This window comes from Panthera onca, chromosome E1 (genome assembly GCF_046562875.1).
Source record: "Panthera onca isolate mPanOnc1 chromosome E1, mPanOnc1 haplotype 2, whole genome shotgun sequence".
NCBI lineage: Eukaryota > Metazoa > Chordata > Mammalia > Carnivora > Felidae > Panthera > Panthera onca.
The window spans coordinates 58895852-58915583 of record NC_138352.1 but is presented as its reverse complement, the minus strand read 5'-3'; the positions used below and the strand labels follow the sequence as shown (position 1 = coordinate 58915583).

The following is a 19732-nucleotide window of genomic DNA, read 5'->3' as shown; positions in this document are numbered from 1 at the left end:
CCTGGGATGGGGGAAGGACTTGATGCCTTGCAAAGCAGGGGTGGGTGTCGGGGGTTCTGAGGTCCTGCTTGGAGTGGACTCTACACCTGGACGAATCTGCCACCCTGGAAGAGCAGTCTGCTGACCAGAAGACAGAAAACGTGTGCGGGGAGTGGGTGGTGGCCACGCACACAAATGTGCGTGACCATGACCTCGGGGGGGGGGGGGTCTGACCGTGCAACCGTGCCTATCAGCTGAGGGTGACACGGGTGACAGCGTCCTCTCCAGGACCTGTACCTGGATGTCAACCCTGACGGCGGAGGGGGGCGGCAGACCCACGGGCTGGGGATTTCTGTCCTTGGGTTCCCAAGTTCATTCTGTGTGCTCCCACTCGGTCGGTGAGCTGGAGCACCCCTACATCCCACCCCGCGTCTGCCTCCTCAGAGCCACAAGGTTCTGGATGTCGTGAGCCCTGGCTCCCCTGCCCCACGTCCCCCACCTTCTCTGCCACACTTTCGACGGTGCCGAGGGCCTGGCTGAGCTCCGGCTGCTGGGCAGGTCGTGACCTGGCTGTCCGTGCTCCCCCAGGGCAGGGTCTAGCAGGTGGGGTGGTGGGGGCCGAATAGCCCTTCACTCTGCCCCTTTGTCCCCAGGCTTGGACAAATGAGTGATGGGTCAAGGGGTCGGGCAGGTGGACTCAGCTCTGCCTCTATCCTCCTGCTCCTCGTTCCTCAGATGCCTGTCGCCCGCCGCTGCCTCTCCCTGCTGCTCCTGTCCGCCTGTGTGGCTCTGTTGCTGCAGCCACCGCTGGGTGCCCGGGGAGCGCCGCTGGAGCCGGTGTACCCGGGGGACAATGCCACGCCGGAGCAGATGGCCCAGTATGCGGCCGAGCTCCGCAGATACATCAACATGCTGACCAGGCCCAGGTGTGTGTGCGAGAGAGGGAGAGAAATCCCTGTCCCCGCGGCCCTGGCCCACGAGCCCAGCCATGCTCTTGGGAAAGCAGAGCATGTCTACTGACCAGGCCTGGAGCCCTGGGCCCTGGGTGGGATGGTGCCCAAGGGTGGGCATGAGGCGGGTAGGCTGGCCCCTGGGCACAGGTCTTCCCGCCCCCTGCCTCTCCACCTGCCCCCTCACCAGGTATGGGAAAAGAGACAGAGGAGAAACGCTGGATATCTTGGAGTGGGGCTCTCCCCACGCAGCTGCCCCCAGGTAGGTTTGCTTCCCTGCTGTGTGTGCCCAGGTCCCCGGGGGCTGTAATGGGGGTGGGGGGAGGGGAGAACACAGGCCCAGAGTTGGCCTGACGTCTCTCGAGGGCGCAAGGACTGTCCACCCCCACTGCCATGTCCTGCCCTCTCCTCACAGGGAGCTCAGCCCGATGGACGTGTAATGCCACCGCCTGCTTCCTCTGGCTCCAAGGGCAGTGCCGGCCCAGCTCTCCCCTCTGCGCCCTTGGCAATGGCCAAAGCTTGCTCCCCGCTGCTCCTCCGCAGACTAAATAAAGCAAATCAAAGTCACAGCTTCTCTGTGTGTCTCTGTGGACCCCTGGGGGGGCCGGGGGGGGGGGGAGGAGCAGGCTGGCCGAATGCTCAGGAGAGAAAGGGGGAGGGGAGGGAGGTGAAGAAGGGAAAGGAAGGTATTGCCAATGATCCAGAAGGTCTGTGGGGTCTTCAGAGCCCTTCAGCTCCTCCTCCCCACTTCACAGAGGGGCAGGCCCAGGGGAGGCAGGGACTCCTTCAAGGCCATTCAGCAAGTCAGTGAGGCTTGAATTTTCCCATTTCAGCACTTTAGACTTTCCTGGTCAACAGTCTGATGACAGCCCTGCCCCTAAACGTATCCTCTCCTCCACCAATTCTTTCCTACACCCAGGCAATAGGTGAAGTACTCATTTATACTAAAGTGTCCTTGACACGGGGCGGGGGGGGTGGGGGCGGGGTGGGCAGGGGCAACGGCCCAGCCCTGAGGAATGACTGGTGCTAAGTCATGACTGGTGCTGTATCAGCGGCATTAAGAGCCACCCTTCCCTGGACAGGTCAGAGACGTGTCACTGTGCATGTTCAGTAGGAACACGGCTCATCAGGGGGCGCGGGGCCCGGCAGAAGCATGGCCGGTGGAGGGGGACTGTGACAGGGAAGGATCTGGAGATGGGGTCATGTGCAGACTGTTGGGAAAAGGAGCTTACCGTGTGCCAGGCGCAATCAACAACGTTGTGAGGGAGATACTGTTAGCCTCACTCTACGGAGGACGAAACCGAGGCTCAGAGAGGTGCAGCCGCTTATCCAAGGTCCTGCGCAGACAACAAGCTAGTAATACAGGGCTACGGCATTGGCTATAGAATCAGATGAACTTGAGTCTGATTCCAGGATCTGCCACTTTCTGTCTGTGTGCTTTGGGGCAGGGCTATAACCTCTCTGAGCCTCAGATTCCTCATCTGTAGAGTGGGAAGGATGACAGGGTTGTCGTGAGCGTGATGTGAACACATAAAACACTTAGCATGGTCCTCGACCAGGTAAATGCTTAGTAAATGGGAGCCTTTGAGGGGCAGACTGGTTTGCAGCTCCTGGCCAACCAGCTGCATCCACGAAGCATGCTAGAAAGATGAGCAGAGAGGAAACACACGAAGCTGCACTTTCTGGAAGAGTGTGACGGTGAACTCCGCGTGGCTCCTGGATGGGGCTCTGGAGGGCAGGCTTTCCGTGATGAGAAGGAAGCGTCTTGGACGGACCAGAAACTTAAAGAGAACTTGTCCTGAGAAGTAGTGAAATCCTGGTGTAGGAGCTGCTCACGCAGCTGCAGGAGGGGAGGCTGCAGGGGGAGTCGGCCTTCTGGGAGGAGGCTGGGTTAGCCGAGAGTTCCAGCCACCCCCAGGAGTCCGGTCTTCGGCTTTCACACTCTGGTTCCATGAGGCTGAGGACCCAGATTCTGCCCCAGGGAGGCCTGCACTGAGGATAAGTCTCGAGTCTCGGTGGGCCCCAGTGGCGTTCTCCAGCCCTTGCCCTTCTTGGACACCTTGAGTAGGTGGGATGGGATAGTGTGTGTGTGTGTGTGTGTGTGTGTGGCAGCTATGAGCCAAAGGCATGGCTGAAGGTGATTCTCAAACCCAAGTGGGTGGATGGGAGGGGGCTGGTTTCAGCAGAACAAAGTCTGAGTTTGGATGACGGAGGCTGAAGCCCCAGAATTTTCTCTGGCAGCTAAGGGAATAGGCTCTGAACAGGGAGAGAGGTAGACACTTCCCCGGGGCAGGAATTAGGATCCTGCTCAGGACACACTTGTGTGTGAGAATTGGCTCAGGAGAGATGCGTCTGCTGCTGACAGCCCCTGCCCCTGCCCAGGCCTTCTGATGGCCACCAGCCCCCAGAGGAGAGTGGCACGCTGGCACCCAGCTTCTCAGGGACAGGCCCCAGGCTGGGCTCCTGCCTCTTCCTCTGCTCTGCTCATCGCCAGAGGGGCTGAGGCAGACCTGCAAGGAAAGGCAGGACACATTCTTTACCCTGAGGGGCAGGCAAAGGCACTGCGGCTTGTTCCTGTGCCAACACGGACATCTGGGCTAGCATCAAAGCTTCTGTGTGTGTGTGTGTGTGTGTGTGTGTGTGTGTGTGTGTGTGTTTGGGAGGGGGGGTCATGGCTGAAGCCCCTCCTTTGAGGTTGCTGGGACCGACTCCTCTTACCTCTGCTCGCCCTCTAGTTAGAGCCCCCCCTAATGGTGCATGTGTGTAAGGTGAGGGCAGGTGGCTGGGCTGCAGGGAGAAGGCGGGGAAGAACCGCAGGGGAGTCTTTTTCACTCGCAGTAGGCGCTCCAGGGTCCCCTCTCCCCCTTGAAGGACAGGTCCCCTTCAGCCTATGGCCCCCAGAAGTCACCCCCCAGAAGTCACCAAAGCAGTAGAAAGATTTCTCTTTATTGTTCTCACTGGGGGTGGGGGAGGTGGGCAGGTAGGAGTTAAGGCTCCTCGCGGAATATAAAGCGGGTCGGCGGGCGAGGAGACTTGAGCCAGGCATCTAGAGGTCAAGGCCCGGCCTGGAGAAGGAAGTCCCTGCGGCCCCGGTATCCCCACCCCCACCCCAGGGGCTTCCTCTCCCTCCAGCCCAACCTGCCCCCAGTTCTGCAGCTCCCGATTGATCCATCGATCGATCGATCGGTGCCAGCCTGCCCAGGTTCTCCTACCTGGGGCCCTGGGAGGAGGTCAGTGGTTAGGGTTTCCCGGTGTTCTGTTGGGGAGGTTTCCTAGCATTCTCTGGTAGCGGTTTCACGGTGTTTGCTGGTGGACTTTTTGTGGTGTTCGTGGCATTCTTGGGGTTTTTAACGTTTTTAGATTTCTTGGGGTCCTTAGACTTCACGCTGGGGAACACACGTCTTTGCACAGATCACGGGGCGGCCAGGAGCGGTGGGTGGGGGTGCGGGTGGCGTCCGTTTCCTCCCCCACCCCCACCCCCTCCGTCCTCCCTCCCGCTCTCTCCCCCCCCGCCCACCTGCTGTTGAAGAGCTTCTCCAGGTACTTGTTGAAGTGGGCGAAGTTGGAGAGCCAATCTGCCGCCCTGGGCCCGGGGGGCTGCGGCAGCCGCATTTCCTAGCCCAGGGCGCCCCGGGGCCGCAGCAGCAGCAGCAGCAGCGGCACCAGGCACACCAGGACCAGTGCGCACGCGCAGCGCAGAGACGGCGTCGGGGGGGGGGTGGGGCAGACAGAGCCGCGGGGGAGGGGCGTGTCACGTGACGCCCACGCGGGGGGGGGGGGCCCCGTGGCCGGGTGGGCGAGCCCCGCGCCGGCGCTCAAGCTCAGTGGCGCGTCTGCCTGTGGGACGCACACAGGCGCGCGAGGCCGTCAGGGACCTCCCGGTGCCCGGGTGTCCCGACCGAGAGGGGCGCAGCTGGACCCGCAGTGATGCGCCTGCGCGCGCAAAGCACCGGGGAAACGCGGCTGGCGGGGATGAACCGGGACGCGCGCCCTCGGATGGACCGGGAGGATTGCGTGGAGCCAGCGGTCAGCTCCCCCCCCCTCCAATCTCTCTCTCTCTCTCTCTCTCTCTCTCTCTCTCTCTCTCTCTCTCGCCTCCTTGCTGTTCCTCAAAAATGCCAGACAGGCCGTTCTCTGCCTGGAAGACTTCCTCCAGGGGTCCGCAGGGCCAACTTCCTCCCCGCCTCGGGCATCAGCTCAAAATCAACCTCCTAAATGGGTCCTACCCCTGTTTACAATTGCAGCCCATCCCTTCATCTGGTTCTACTTTCCCCCTCCATTTCACCTTTAACCTTTATATTCTGTGCTTTTAAAAATTGTCTTCATCTCTCCCAAGAGGCACGCCCCGCCCCCGGCCAGTGGAAGCACCATCACCCCTGGGCCTTTTGCCTGTTTTGCTCACGGATGTAGCACAAGCACCTAGAACAGTGCCTGACGCTTCGCAGGTGCTCAATAAAACATGTTACGTGAATGCCTAATGTGGCCACATCCTGGAAAGCCCGCCCGGGGATCCCCACGTATGCCCCCAGCTGTGCACGGAGAACTTTGTGCTGGCGACCCACGCGCACGTCTGGTGACTCGCAGACTGTGATGCCCATTCACTTAATACACACCCTCCAGGGCCTCTGGGACCCTCAGCCCTCTCTTGACCAGGCACGCCCCTCATCCTCCCTGCCCAAAGCAGGGGCAGGAGACCCTGGCAGCTGTTCTGGCCATCAGATTGGCAGAAGGGGCTGCCCTGGCCTCACTCCTTCATGCCCTTAGTGCCTGGGGAAGGGCCCTTGGTGCCAGCCTCTGTCCCCAAGCTCCTGGAGAGCACAGCTGACAGGGGTCCCGGACTTGGCCATCAGACATTACCATGGTTCTGGGCAGGCACAGAGCGGCACAGCGGAAGGGCATCTGTCCAGGATCCCCCGGGGCTCTTTATATCCATGCCCCCTTCCCCGCTAAGGTCCCCCCACCCCAGCTCGGCCTCCTCCCGCCCCTGTGTCTTAACCTGGGAGTTGGGAACAGGGAGAAAGCGGGGGTGGAAGCACATGGACTGCCAGCTGTCCTGACCCCGGGGCACAGTTCCTGCCAGGGGCCCAGAGGTGTGGGCGGCGGAGGCTGGAGGCACCGGGGAGGAGGGTCACGTTTTGCTTCGAGTCTAAAGATTCTAGGGAGGGACAGTCTCTGGGGTTGAGAAGGGGCTGAGCTTCGCCCAGGGACTGTTCTTGGGGTTGGGAGGGGGCTGTGCTGAGAGACCAGGTGCGCTTCCCCCCCACCCCCCCTCAGCCGGGGCCTCAGCAGCCCTACTCCTGGCTTCAGGGCTGCTGGCAGGGGCATGGGTGAAGTTAAGGTTTCTGCCTTTAGGATTGCAAGCCCTACTGCTCATCCTGGAGATTTTCACGGCCTGTGTAGCCACCTTGGAGACCCTGATGGGAGACCTGCAGAACTTTCTAAAGTGTGGTGGGCCTTGGCTGCCTCAGTGATGAACTCAGGCCTTGAGCTGCCTCAGGTCACAGAGCTTTGGCCGTGCGGCCTGTCAGGGCCCCTCTACCTGCCCAATGGTGCTGCTTTTCTGTGGTGGGGTTGTAAAAAGCGGACTGAAGCTTTTTCATGCCAGTCCCTGTCTCCCTGCCCCCCCACCCCCCAGAAGGGACACAGTAGGAAGAGCAGGGGCTTCTGGGTAGGAATCCTCACTTTACTACTTCCTGGCTGTGTGACCCTGATTAAGGGGCATTATCTCCCCTGAGCCTCTGCATCCTCACCTGTGAAATGGAGCTGACCACACCTATAGCCTTGGGGTTGTGAGCAGTTGAGTAGGATGATGTAGCTGAAGCCCTTGGGCAGCTTCTGGCACACAATGATGTGAGCCCCTCCACTCAGGGATGCACCCTCTGCCCCCATCCTCACTTCTCCCTTGGGGGAAGGGATGAGAAACTCAATGTCAATGTCACCGAAGTTTCTGCGATGGTTCAGCAGCCAAGTGAGATGGGACTGCGTTCCCACAGAGCCAAGACTCTCAAGAAAAAGAAATGAGGTTCCTATGATAAAATTCCATAGTGCAGATTGGGAGGAGATGTAGATATCAGTGTAGATATCAAATGTAGATATCAGATGTAGATATCAGTGTAGATATCAAATGTAGATATCAGATGTAGATATCAAATCCCAACAAATGGACCATATATATATTAAAGTTAGTTTATTTTGAGAGAGAGAGAGAGAGAGAGAGAGAAAGAGAGAGAGAGAGAGAGAGAGAGAGATAGCATGCCCTTGCTCAAGCGAGGGCAGAGCAGAGAGAGACTCCCAAGTAGTGGCTCGAACTCACAAACTGTGAGATCATGACCTGAGCCAAAATCAAGAGTTGGATGCTTAACTGGCTGGCCACCCGGGTGCCCACAAACAGGCTATCTTTTATTTCATCTAGGCACAAGCCCACTGTTGATGACCCCGTGCCTGAAAGAGCTCAAATGATGTGTCCTCGTACAGCCTTGGCTTTGAGGACCCAAACTGCCCTTACAAACCCCAGGGCTTTCACTCTCAGTCCCTCACTCTTCTCCACTCACTCACTCATTCCAGGAACTGTCATGTGCTGAGGGATGGTGTTCCTCTACCCTCCTTCCTGGCAGAAGAAGAGAAAATGCTTGATGGGGTGAGCAGGCTGGGGAAGGAGGCAGAAAGCACTGAATATTATTATCACAATCACAAAATATTATCACAGTCCTAATAGCCCTGCCGAGTATCTTATCTATTTATTTACTAATAACTGATAATCACTGCAGTTGCTCAGGCATCATCAACTGCTTTTGCATTTGAGGAAACAGACTCAGAGAAATTATGAGACTACCCAAGGCTAGTGGGGCTGAGACGCAAGCTCAGGACTGTCTCAGATCTGGAGAAGCGGTCTCAGCTTCTTGGGAAGCCACCCTGTCTCTGTCCCTCGGGATTCAGGCCATCTGCAGTTCGGAGTTCCCCTCGATCACTTCTCGGTCCCTTGGCCTGTCAGCTACTCCTGACTCTGGGTGGGGTTTCTCGCCATGCTCTGTGCCCCCTCCCCCCTTTCCATTCTCCCTCCATCTGCTTGGCTCTGTTTCTCCTAGAGGCCTTTTTGAGTAAACTCTTCCCTGTTCCTCCAGGTCTGGTGGTCAAGACACAGGCACTGGTATCAGAATGACCTGGGTTCCAAGCCTGGCATAATCGCTCGTTGGCTGTGTGTCCCTAGACAAGTCGCTTTGCTTCTCTGATCATGATGTCCTCAGCTACGGGGGAAACACCAGGGCTAGGTCATGGGGCTATTGGGAGACGAAGCTGAGAGAAGGATTCTCAGGCTTCTGGCCCCGAGTCTTCCTTGAATTTTGTGAGTTGTCCCAGGACCCTTCAGAGAACCCCCCTCTTTTGCTTCATCTGGTCTTAAATTGGATTTTTACTTGTTACTGAGCCAAACCAAAGCAAACTGAAAAAAAAAAAAAAAACTTTGGCTAACAAGCCTTCCATTATTTCCTGGATTAAACCCAAACTTCTTAGCATGACGTTTGAGGTCGCTCACAATGTGACCACAGCCCACTTAAAAAAACACACAAAGCCTTCAAACACAATTTTATAGGAGTATAATTTAAACACAATAAAATTCGCCTATTTGAAGTGTACAGGCGGATGAGTTTTGACAAATGTGTAACCACCCCCACAGTCAAGACACAGAACATTTCCATCGCCTGAGCTGGTTCGCTCCTGCCCCTTTCCAGTTCATCTGGCCCCAAATGACTAGTGATTTGATCTCTATAGATTAGTTTTGCCTGTTTCCGACTTCGTATAAATGGCATCAAACAGTCTGTTCTTTTTGTCTGGCTTCTTCCACTCAGCATAACGTTTTTGACATTCTTTTGTATTGCCAGGCACATCAGCCATTTGTTCTTTTTTATTGCTGAGTAGAACTGTCCCTGGATGAGGACGTACCGACCATCGGTTTATCATTCCCCTGTCCTGGAAGTTTGCTTTTCCACCCACTCTCTTTAGCCACATCACCTGCTCATGGGCAGGTTCTTCCCTCAATGGACCTGTCTGACCCTCCGCCTGTTAAGACTCCAGTGGCCTCCCGAACAGCTCTGCACTTTCATACCCCAGCCCTTGCTTGTCCCTTCTATCTGGAATGAGCGTCTTCCACTCTTCTGCCTGGCACAGTCCCAGGTGGGACTCCGTTCTGGCCGTTCCTTTTCTGCGAAGCCTCCCCCGTCCCCTCCCTGCCCTACCCCGGGGTCCTTGGCTCCTCTGCAGAGAGGATATCCGGATATCGAGAGGCAGATATCCACTAACTAGCCTGGCAGTCCTCACCCGTCCGCACGCCAGGCCCATCGTCTGATGATGATCCCTTACCTATTCCCATCCTTGGCTGTACGCTGCAATGAACCAGAGGACTTTCCAACTACCACTATACGGTCCTGCCCCCAGGGTCCGAACCGTGTAATTGATCACCCACCTGATGGCAGGCACGGCTTTAGGTGCTGGAGTTACAGCAGTCAATAAGATATAGTCATTATCTTCAAAGAACCTCACAGTAGTGGGAGTAGGTACTTCTCTAATGGACTAGTTAATAGTTCAAGAACGATCTACCAAGATACCACCTCTTGGAAATCCCTGTTGGGGACTTGGGGCCGGAAGCCTGAGGGTTTTGGGGGGCGCTTGGGTGGCTCAGTCGGTTAAGCATCTGACTTCCGCTCAGGTCATGATCTCACAGTTCGTGAGTTCGAGCCCCGCATTGGGCTCTGGGCTGATGGCTCAGAGCCTGGAGCCTGCTTCGGATTCTGTGTCTCCCTCTGTCTCTGCCCCTCCCCCGCTCATGCTCTGTCTCTCTCCTTAAAAAGTAAATAAAAACATTTTTTAAAAATTAAAAAAAAAAGAAAGGTTATTAGCCCCTTTATGAGCATAGTGGGAAGTTGTCAGCTTGGATACATATTTTGATGGAGTGGGAAGGGAATTCAGGAAACGAATTCCAATTCCCAAACCTCCCATTTTGTAGATGAGAAAAGCCAAGGCCAAGTAGCCAGGTTTTCTGCACTAGAGGAGGAAGGGGGTCTCTAAAAGCCAGCAGGTTCTTGCCTTAGGGCTTCACTGCTAGCCACTCTTGAGAACTGCTCAGCTGTTCTCAAGCCCAGGGTCGGATGCCAAGTTAATAAAAGATTTAGGACCCATTCGCAAAAGTATTTTAATCAAGCCTAGACAAATTCAAGATTACTTTAAGCTGTGACGGATAACAGCGAAGGATTAGCTAGAAAGACTACAAATTGTGTCTAGAAGTTAATTTCTTGTAATGCTGATAATTTTATGCACTGTCTTAAATTAAGTCGCATTTAAATGTTATGTAAGTGCAGCAGTTTCTGTGAGTTATCATATTTTTGTAGACTGGAGAACAATTTATAGAAAACTAAGCAAGTTTCTTTACTAACAAAACCTGCTAAAGCTTAGCTCTGCCACTTGCTTGCTGTGCGATCCTGGGCAGACAAGTCACTGAACTCGTCTAACCTTTCATTTCTTCATCTATGAAGAAATGAAAGCCAGAAATAGTACCTATGAAGTAAGGCCGAGGCCGCACGACCTGGGGCCAAATCGCCGCTCCATCACCTAGCAGTGGAATGCCTCTGGGCAAATTTCTTAGTCTCTGTGGCCCCCAGTGCCTTCGTCTGTAAAATGGGGTCATAGTAGTCCGCCTCTCGAGGAGTTGTTATGAGGACCAAAGGCATGTATACGGGCGAAGGGACTGGAACTGTTGCGGGCCGAGGGTTCACAAACGGCCGCTGTGGTGCGGATCGTGGTTGGAGCACGGAGTGGCAGCCCACGAGTGCAGGATAAAGCTTTGAATTATGAGTAAGCTTTCTGAAAATTAAAAGGAGGCAAATCTCAGCAGTGGGGGTGAAGTGACTAGGCAAATGCCCCAGACACAGTGGAGAGGAAAGAGCTACCCCACTTCTCCTAATTCCATACTATCTCTCCTCCTCCCCCAGGAAGCGTGGAATAGGGCCCATCTGGCCATCTGGCCCAGGAAGTAGGAGGCTGGGGCACTTCGGTGCTGTCAGAGTTCAGTTCTCACGGCAGGCACTAGAGACAGCTCCGGGCAAAGCAGGCTTTGCGTGTGAGCTGTGACCCTGAAGGTGGTGACCTCAGACAGGAGAGTGCACATCGTGGGCCCAGTGTGGCTAAACCCCGATGCGGAGGGCAGCAGAAGATGGTGGTGGGGAGGCTTGGAGCTGAGCAGTTGGAGCCAAGCAGGGCTGGGGGCGAAGAGCCTTTGCTGTGTGTGTCAGGGGAGGGGCAGAAAACGGATCGGGGCCTGGGGCCTCCCTGCATTCCGGGGAAGGGGCCATGGCCAGGGCATGCCCTGAGCAACATTGCCGTGGTTCACAAAGCACTTTTATGTGGGTCACCCGCTCCAGTCTATACAGGGCCTGTGAGATGGATATTACCCAGCCCAGGCCAAACTGGTCTTGCCTGAAGTCTCCCAGCAAGCCGCCCTAATGATCTCCACGGCCCCCCGTCCCTTCTGTCTCTGCCCCAACCCCACTCTGCGAGTGCTCCCTCGGCCCAGGGTGTGGGTGCGTGCATGCACGCCCGCACATGCAGCCCTCTTCCAGGTCACCGATTCAAGCAGGGACACCCCTCTCTCCTTTCTTTCTGTCTCTAAACAACAACTCAAGTGCCTCACACAGCCCACAGGGCATACGTATATTCCCACTGTCTATAGCCTCCCTCCACTCTCTCCCCCTTTGGCCCCTCATCCCTGCCTGTCCGGGTCTACAGGAGCAGTCCAAGGCATAATCGGTTTACGAGGGTCTCCAGCAATGGAGATTGGGTTTTGGGGCTACTGGGGTGGCTAGCAAGACTCCCTCCCACTCTTAAGGTCTGCATTGCCTTTTGCAAGCTCGTCCCCACTCTGGTGATGGACTACTTATTCCTGGCCCCCTGATATGGTGTCCATAGCAAAGCCCTCGGCACCCTGGTGGGGGAAATGGAGGAAGAAGAGGAAAAGAGAAGTGGGTGGCACAGACAGGGCTGGGCAAGATGCCACCAATGGTTGTGTGGGCAGCGGGAAGAGGACACACAATCCATACCAAATACCTGGGGATCCAGAAGCCCTGGGATGTCCCATGCCCTGGAGGACCTGAGGTCAGTTATGGGCACACCAGATATCCAGAGGCAGAGATTAAACATCCACTGCCCAGAGGGCACCTTGCTAGAGCCTCTTCGACCCAGACCCATAGGGGAACATTTTCGGAGCACTTTCTGTGTGCCTTGCATTGTGGCAGCCACTTTACATCTGTCCTCTCCCAAGGCGGAGGCTGTTATGACCATTATACACATGAAAAAAATTGAGACCCAGAGAGGTAACTGGCCTGGGACACACACATCACCCACGTATATATATGCAGTGATAGTTTCAAACTTGTTTGTTTGTTTGTTTGTTTATCTATTTATCTATTTATTTATTTTATTGAGAGATATAGCCAATAGGAAAGATTTCCAGAACAAGACTGGCAAGTTGCAGCGGTGGGGGGGTGAGAAGTTGAAGCAGGTGGGTCTAGACAGACTTGGGATAGCTGTTGGCGGCCCCTGCTGGCCATTATCGGGAGTGTACCATCACACTACACCGCGCGAGAGCTGCCTGAAACTCAGAACAGCCGCTCTCTGTGTCCTGATTCCCAAAGCCCTGGGATGAACAAGGGGACTCCCAAAGCCCTTGATTTTAGGGGAAGCAGAGACACTGCCTGCACCCTTGTGACCTGCGGAGGCTGGAAGACCGAACTAATTACAGACCACAGAGAAGACTCTATCCCCCTCGCCCTTTCCCCCTTTTCCCAGCACGGTGGGCAGCCACTGACTGGCATGGGATGCGTTGTGAACCTCTCCAACCGGCTTCCCTTCTCAGCTACTCTATCTCCCACCAGTAGTACCTCTCATTCCTTGGGGACCGCTTACTGCACCTCTGTTATGACATTCAACTATACCACCAGGCACCACCCGCCTCCCTGATCTCCATCCCAGTCTGTGAGCTCCAGGAGATCAGGAGTCACTGAACCTGGCATCCAAGCTGGCATCTGACTCGGTATGATGGAAGCTGGCCCCTTGTCTGAAACAGAATAGGAGCATCCTACTCTGCATCAAGAAATTCTTCTCCCCACACCAGAACCTCACCAGGCTGTTGTGAGAATCAGCTTATCAATTGTAAGGTCCTAAAAAGATGTGAGGGGCTGGCATTCTGTAAGGCCCTTTTAGAAAGATACTTGTTGACTGACTACTGGGGTGTGTATGTGGGGGAAAGCAGCTGGTAAAAATAACAAATTGGGCTCCACCTCCCTTGTGGGCCAGAGTCTGGGATTCCACCTTGTCTTGGGGATCCTGAATGGAATTGAAGGTTTGTTATGGGTTGCTATGGCATTATAGTTGCCTGATTGAAAAGAAGTAATTAATATTTCAGAGGGATTCAAGATCCTTCTACTTCCCAACCAAATGCAATGAGCTGAGTGATTCTCTGCTCAGACGTGGACAAGTGACAGTGGAGGGTAGCCTTCATAACGGGAAGGGGACTTTTTTTCTGAGTTGAATTAGGAGGATCTTCTGGTTTGAGGGCTGAGGAGGGGGTTGACAACCGTGCCCCAGCAAGCTTCTGGTTGGCAACTGAAGCCTGCAATTCCAGGATTCACCATCTGGGGTCGCTAACTACCTTTCTTCTCCTCCCTCAGTAAGGGCGGAGAGCATGGATGCTCATGGCTTTCAGCAGAGTTTGGCCTGGTGTTATGCCTTTTCCCTATACCTATATAACCAAGAGCCCTCCAGAGCTCATCAGGGGTGAACTGAGTCTCTTGGGGCCCTGGGGCCAGTCTCCTGCTTCCTGGATGGAATCGCAAGTCAAGCCCATTTCTGAGATTTCCAGGCAAGATTCCAGGATGTAGTCCATTTCTCTCTCTCTCTCTCTCTCTCTCTCTCTCTCTCTCTCTCTCTCTCATTTAAAATGTTTATCTTGACAGTGAGAGCGTGCACGCGCAAGTCAGGGACCAGCAGAGAGAGAGGGGGAGAGGAAAAAAAAAAAAAAAAAAAGAATCCCAAGCTAGCTGTCAGCGCAGAGTTGACTTGGGGCTTGATCTCACATGAGATCATGACTTGAGCTGAAATCAAGAAGCAGAGACTTAACGGACTGAGCACCCAGGCGCCCCTTTCTTTCTTTCTTCTTTAAGATTTTTTAAAAAGTAATTTTGACACTCAAAGTGGGACTTCAACTTACAACTCAGAGATCAAGAGCTGCAAGCACCACCACTGAGACAGCCAGGAGCTTCGTTCCATTTCTGACATTAGGATCCCAGCTAGCAAGAAAGAGGGATAATCTCTGCATATTCCGGAAGGCAATTGGAGGGGGTGGGAGAACACTGAAGTCAGAAAGGTACCGTGGCTGGCCCCAAATGCTCAGCCCTTTGAACCAAGGATGGTCTCCAGGCTGAACTTCCAAGTATTCAAGGCCATACACGATCTTTTACAAGCAGGTCTGGGGTGGAGCCAGAGGCTGGGCTAAGGCAGGCAACTAACTGGGTTTAACACTTTATTTACTTCTTGAGATGGAACTCTGAAGACTGGATAGCAAGTTACTTCTTTCCCTATTCCGTAGGAAGGGTATGGACTAGCTCTCCGATCCAGACTTAAAATAAGATCTCAAACTACTCCTGGAAGGCATTTCCCCCATTTTTGCAAATTCTTCCAGAGTGGCTGGGATCCAACTATCCACCATTCGAGTCCTTGGAAGCTGCCCCTGAGCCCGAGACCCTCTGGGGATGGGTCTCTTGCCCCTTGGGGAATCTTCCTAAAGGGAACTCCTGTTCCCTTTTCCGAAGCGGGGAGAGGGATAGCCGGGAGAGGCGAGGCCCGCCTGAAACTGGAACGCGGGTCTAAGCGGAGAGAAGGGAGCAATCTTTCACCATCGCCCTTTTAAGGGATCGCTGGGCGCCGAGGGACACGGGTGGGTACAGGTCCCAGCCTGTGCTTCCCCTAGTGGAAAGAGAGCAGGGGGTCTTGGGCTGTTTGGTGTCTCCCAAACCACCACCTCCCCGCCTACCCTCCAGCCGCTCGGGAAGGCTACTTTCTCCGGCCTTTCCCGCGACGTCCGTATCCCCCTCCCTTCCTCTCCCCTCTCCGTCTCCGCCCCCTCGCGCAGAGGAGGCCTCGCCGCTTTAAGAGCCAGGGTAACGATTGACAAGCAATAAACGCGAAGAGCCGGGTTGCGCTGGAGCCGCACCGAGCTACGGACTCCCCGGGGCGCAGGTAGGCGCCTCCCCCCCCACCCCTGGGCCAGCGCTCACCCCAAGGTCCTTGCTTCCTCTTCGTGCAGGTACAGCACTTGGGGCCCTATTCTCTGGGTCCGGTTTTCCCCGGGTCCCTTCCCTCGGGTCCGTCCCCTCCCTCTCCACCTCCCTCCTCCCTTCCTCTCTCGGGGGCTCCTAGGGAGAAATCAAAGCCCGGTGTCCCGTGATGCTGCCCCCGCGGTTAGGGCTGTAAAGTGACATCGGGCTCAGAGCTGGTGAGCTGTGCGAGGCTCCGGTATCCGCGAGGCCTCTTCGGGGGCCGTGCGGATTCGGGGGACTTTGGAGCCGGGCATTACGTAAGAACCGCGCTGTTAGCGCTTCCGGGGGGTGGGGGCGCGAGACAGAGGTTGCGTGGGTCCCCGTGGCCCCTCAGACCCCCTTGGGAGGTCAACACTTCAACCTACCCTGGGAAGGGGTCCTGGGAAGGGGGGCGCGCTGCTTCTTTCGCCTCCCAGGCTGTAGCGGGGGCGGGTCGGGGTCGAAGGCCAGGGCTACGGCCTGGAGACCTGGGAGGGGATCGGTGCCAGGAGCGAGGAGCGGGGGTCAGAAAGTTAGGTCAACTAAGGGGCGGGGGGATGAGGCGGGGGGCATCCAGTCAGTGACCTCATCCCCTAGACTCCCGCGGGCGCGCTTGCAAAGAGCCTCCTTTGATGGCTTGCAACACGCCCCCCTTCCCCCAGGTCCTAGCGCCCAGCGGGTTAGGGCCGAGACGGTGGGGCTGGGGCTCTCTGACTGTCGGTGCGTGCAGGTCCGCACGTCCCTAGACCCCCATCCTTTAGGCTGTCTACCCCTCCCCACGATCTATCGGTCTTCAAAGCTCCTTTGTCAGACCTTTCTCCTCAACATCTCTTTGTATGTGTATTGATGGAGGGATCCGCATCACCTACTGACCCTGGGTGGTGTGGATGGTCTGGAGGTAGGGGTGAAAGGACACCGAGGCGCAGGCTTTTGGAAGTCGAGGAGCGCGTTCCCAGAAGCCTGGGCCCCGGACCTTGGCCCAGAGCCAGCCTGGCTTGCCTGGCACTGCTGTTCTCATGTGGGCACAAGCCAGGCCCCGCCCTCTCAGAGGCCTGGGTGGGGGTGGGGAAGAGCTAGCCGATGCTGTGGGGAAGAGCTAGCCGATGCTGTGGGAACGGATTACCCAGAGAAAAACCCAGGCAGGCTGGGCAAGACTCCAGGGGACAGGATCCTCCCTGCCTCTTCTCACCTTCCGCTCTCTAAGGAAGGAAGATGTCTGGAGTCCCCTCTGCCAATAACTGTCGGGGAGAACGGCACCAGCCAGGAGAATGCCCCAGGTTCCAGGTGGTCAGGACTTTGGATGGGGGAGGAGGGAAGGAATCCGGACAGCAGGGGTTGGCGTGGGGGCACTGGCTGGCACAGTAGATGCTGGGCATGTCTCCCAGCCTGGGTGCTAACATCACGGTGGGGGGGGGTTCCCTTCTTCTCCCCTAAAACTCCTTTCTTCCATGTCTTTAAGGGGCAGATCCAGGAGGAAGCGAAGTCTTCCCCCAGCCTTTGTAATTACTGCTACCTGAGTTCAGGTGACCAGCTCTGGCCTGGGGGTGGCAGGCATGGGACCAGGGAGGGTTGTATTAAAATCTGGTATCGGTCCCTCTAGGGAGAGTCCTTTTTTTAGGGGGAGGTGAAGGTGTGGCTCCCTACGCCCAGGGCCCAGCAGGCATTCAGTCCTAAAGTGGGCACTGCCAGCTGCTTCCCTCCTCTCCCCCACCCCTGCTGGGAGTCACTGCCTCTAGTTGTCACGGCAACTGGGAATTAGGGTTTTCACCACCAGCAAGTGCCCAGGAAGGCAAAGGGAGGAAAAGGTAGTGGGTGGCTCCCTTGCACACACCCCACCCCCCACTGGAGACTGGGGAGCCCACTGCTCTCCTTGCCCCAGCTCTGGGCTAAAAAGAGGCAAAGGGAGAAAGAGGAAGTCAGAGAGGGCTTGGGAAGGTATGACTTCATTTCTGTCGGCCAGACAGACGAAAGATTGTAAGAGCATCTCCACTGGCTACGTCTAGGTTCCAGAAGCAAAATAAAACAGGTGTAGTTCTTGACTTCACGCAGCTTACAGCCTGGGAATGCCCATCTTTCCTGCTTTTGCCTCAAATTCTGGACTCTCACCCTCCCCCCTCAAAAAAAATAAATGAATAAAGGACAGATGGCAGACAGAAACAGTTAAAATCCCGGGTTTTCATTGTAGCTCTCTATATTAGCTCTGTGACCTTAGGCAAAGCAATGAACCTCTCTGATCCTTCATTTCCTCCTCCTTGGAGGAATGGGCATGTAATATGTGCTCTTCCTGCCTTCCTGTGGGATCATATAGTCTCTGGGTAATGCCTTGATCCTGAGGGGAACCCCCCCCCCCCCACCGCCGCCGCCATTCCTTCCCCATTGCTGTGCCATTGTTCCTTCTTATTCGTTTTCCTCCCCTCCTCCAGGAGAGACACTGCAGAGCCCTTGCAGACCTCACCATGCCAGTTGCTGCCACCAACTCTGAGTCCGGTAAGAAGGGGCTGAGGAGGTCAGTTTGTATCAGTGGTTCAGAGAGTGCCAGGCAGGGGCTTGGGGTTGGAGAGCAGCAGTCGGGCACGTCCACGGCTACCTGGCTACCTCTAAGGATAAACTGGCCCCCACTGCTGCTCCATCCTGCCACTCAGCCTTTCCTTCCAGCTGCTTCTATGGCCCTGCTGCGTCTGCCCCAGGGTGGGGCTAGAGACGTGGCACAGCTCACCTCCGTGGAGGGCAGGGACTTGTGCGCTCCGGAGACGATCCACAGTATTGCTGGAGGGCAATGGCACGGGGCCAGGCTGGTTGGGGAGGTGGCCCTTAGGAGCTGGCCCTTGGAAGATGGCTTGGGAGTAGAGGGACTATAGCAGAACAGCCTGGGGCTGAGAAGTCCAAAGTGCGGTGCCCACCAGACAGGTGGAGTAAACCAGCATGTGCCAGCAACATGTGCGTCTATGTGTGCTGGGACATAAGGACCTGTGTGTGGGGAGTGCCAGTTCAGGAAGCCTGGACCTGGTTCTGTAGGAGGTTTTAGGGCAAGGGAGTGAGCCGCCCAGATGAGCTCGGAAGCCTCAGGAGCAAATTACTTAACCTCTTGGGGCCTGCGTCTCCTCTTCCATCAAGAGGTTGATGTGAAATTCAAAGGCTGTGATGATATTTCCATCATAGGACTATTCACAGTTGTTATGCTGTGCTGCTGGGTTATTACCTCAATTAGCCTGTGACCTTGAGTCCTGTTTAGGACCTAGGTTTTCCCGTCTGTAACATGAGGCGATTGGACGAGAGAAGTGTTCTTAACTTTTCTTGGTCCTGAATCCCTTTGTGAGAATCTGATGACAGCTGTGGGCCCTCATCGTAGACCAATGCTTCTATGTACAAAATCTGCATTCTACCCCAGGGGTTCATGGACCCCCTTGTGCATTCAGGGGCCCACCAGGTGAAGTTCCCTATGCTCGAGGCTAGGGGCCCTCACACTGTAATCTGCTCTGTTTTGCTCTGATCTATCTGACCTCCTGTCCATGCAGCCCCTTCCCTTGCCTCTGCAAGACATTCCAGGCCTCCCAATTTGGTTAGAATGACTCCCCTGTCCCTCTCCTCTGAGAAAGTGAGCCAGGAAAGTGAAGGATGCTGTGAGTAGGCCAGACCCTAAACTGTGACACCCTTGTCCCCACAAGAAAGGCCTTTTCTCCATGTAGTAGAGGCACTGTCCCCCAGCTTTGACCGCCTTGGAGGGCTCAGTGCCCCTACCTCCTGTCCAGCCTGCTCCCACTCTGCTCCAGTCTGCCTGGGTCCCACTGTAAGCTGCTTGGGAGTTAATTAAGCCCATCCCTGAGCCCGTGATTAAAGGCCTCTCAATCTGGGGCTGCCCAGTAAACCCATTAATAGTGCCTGGAAGGGGTGTAGAGGGAGGGGAATTTGACTTCTTTGTTGCAGGCCAGTTGATAGGGGCATGGTGGGGGTGCAGTGGGGGGTCAGGCAGGGAGGGGAGTCTAGGGGCATGGGTACAGTCTGCTTCCTCTGAGGACTCCTGGGGACCCTGATCCCCTGGTGTTTTGCCATAGGCTACTTCTGCCTTCCCACATCCAAAGGAAGGAGGACAGGAGCAGGCTGCTTAACCTCTTGGAGCCTGAGTTTCCTTTTCTGTAAAGAGGTGATGTGAGACCCTGAGACCATGAGCCTCTCGGTCCTTCCTGCAGGCAGCCCTCTCTGCCTGCCCCAGGCTGGATTGGCCCCTGGACTCAAAAATCTAATGATGGATCTGCCTCTGCTCATTTGTGGCCGTTACACTTTCTACAGGCCTGATAGACAGATAGCAGTGCCCTGCCTCTGAGTTCAGGGTCACCCTCCCTCTCCTCACTCCCTTCCCCGAGAGATCCCAGCCTAGGGATCTGCATAGTGAAGTTAACAATGTCCTCCTACCCTTCCCCACGGGTCAACATGGCCATTGTCATTGTGGAGTGGGATTCTCACAGA

General features: G+C 55.7%; 2 protein-coding genes and 1 long non-coding RNA gene across 9 annotated transcripts in view; 2 read left to right on the top strand and 1 right to left on the bottom strand.

Annotated features, from left to right (window-relative positions):
• The first annotated feature begins 200 nt into the window (after positions 1 to 200).
• Positions 201 to 3480, top strand: PPY (pancreatic polypeptide). The gene is made up of 2 exons (XM_060647841.3): positions 201 to 905; positions 1120 to 3480. The coding sequence occupies exons 1-2, from the start codon at positions 643 to 645 to the stop codon at positions 1193 to 1195; spliced, it is 339 nt and encodes a 112-aa protein (XP_060503824.2). The 5' UTR covers positions 201 to 642; the 3' UTR covers positions 1196 to 3480.
• A 379-nt stretch (positions 3481 to 3859) lies between these two features.
• LOC144614228 (uncharacterized) lies at positions 3860 to 4579 on the bottom strand. Of its 2 annotated transcripts, XR_013551854.2 has the most exons (3): positions 4447 to 4579; positions 4142 to 4315; positions 3860 to 3975 (listed from the first exon to the last, which is right to left on the bottom strand). It is a non-coding gene; the product is annotated as an uncharacterized LOC144614228 (long non-coding RNA). The 2 variants fall into 2 exon arrangements; XR_013551853.2 differs by having other exon boundaries at positions 3860 to 4315.
• Positions 4580 to 15089: 10510 nt separating this feature from the next.
• The window catches only part of MPP2 (MAGUK p55 scaffold protein 2), a 28725-nt gene continuing 24082 nt past the window's right edge, over positions 15090 to 19732 (top strand). Inside the window, exons 1-3 of one of the 6 annotated variants that reach the window (XM_078437097.2) lie at positions 15100 to 15209; positions 16728 to 16791; positions 17692 to 17755. In XM_078437097.2, coding sequence (XP_078293223.1) covers positions 17725 to 17755 — 31 coding nt within the window. In that variant the 5' untranslated portion in view covers positions 15100 to 15209; positions 16728 to 16791; positions 17692 to 17724. Of the gene's footprint in view, positions 15277 to 15333; positions 15547 to 16364; positions 16553 to 16727; positions 16792 to 17691; positions 17756 to 19732 lie in introns of those variants that run through there. The other 5 variants (XM_078437098.2, XM_078437100.2, XM_078437099.2 and 2 more) reach the window with 5 other exon arrangements.

What these genes read in the sequence shown, in the direction of transcription:
- PPY (XM_060647841.3), top strand. Translation starts at nt 643, where the DNA reads ATGAGTGATGGGTCAAGGGGTCGGGCAGGTGGACTCAGCTCTGCCTCT. An exon ending in AACATGCTGACCAGGCCCAG is followed by an intron (nt 906 to 1,119) that starts GTGTGTGTGCGA and finishes CCCCCTCACCAG; the next exon opens with GTATGGGAAAAGAGACAGAG.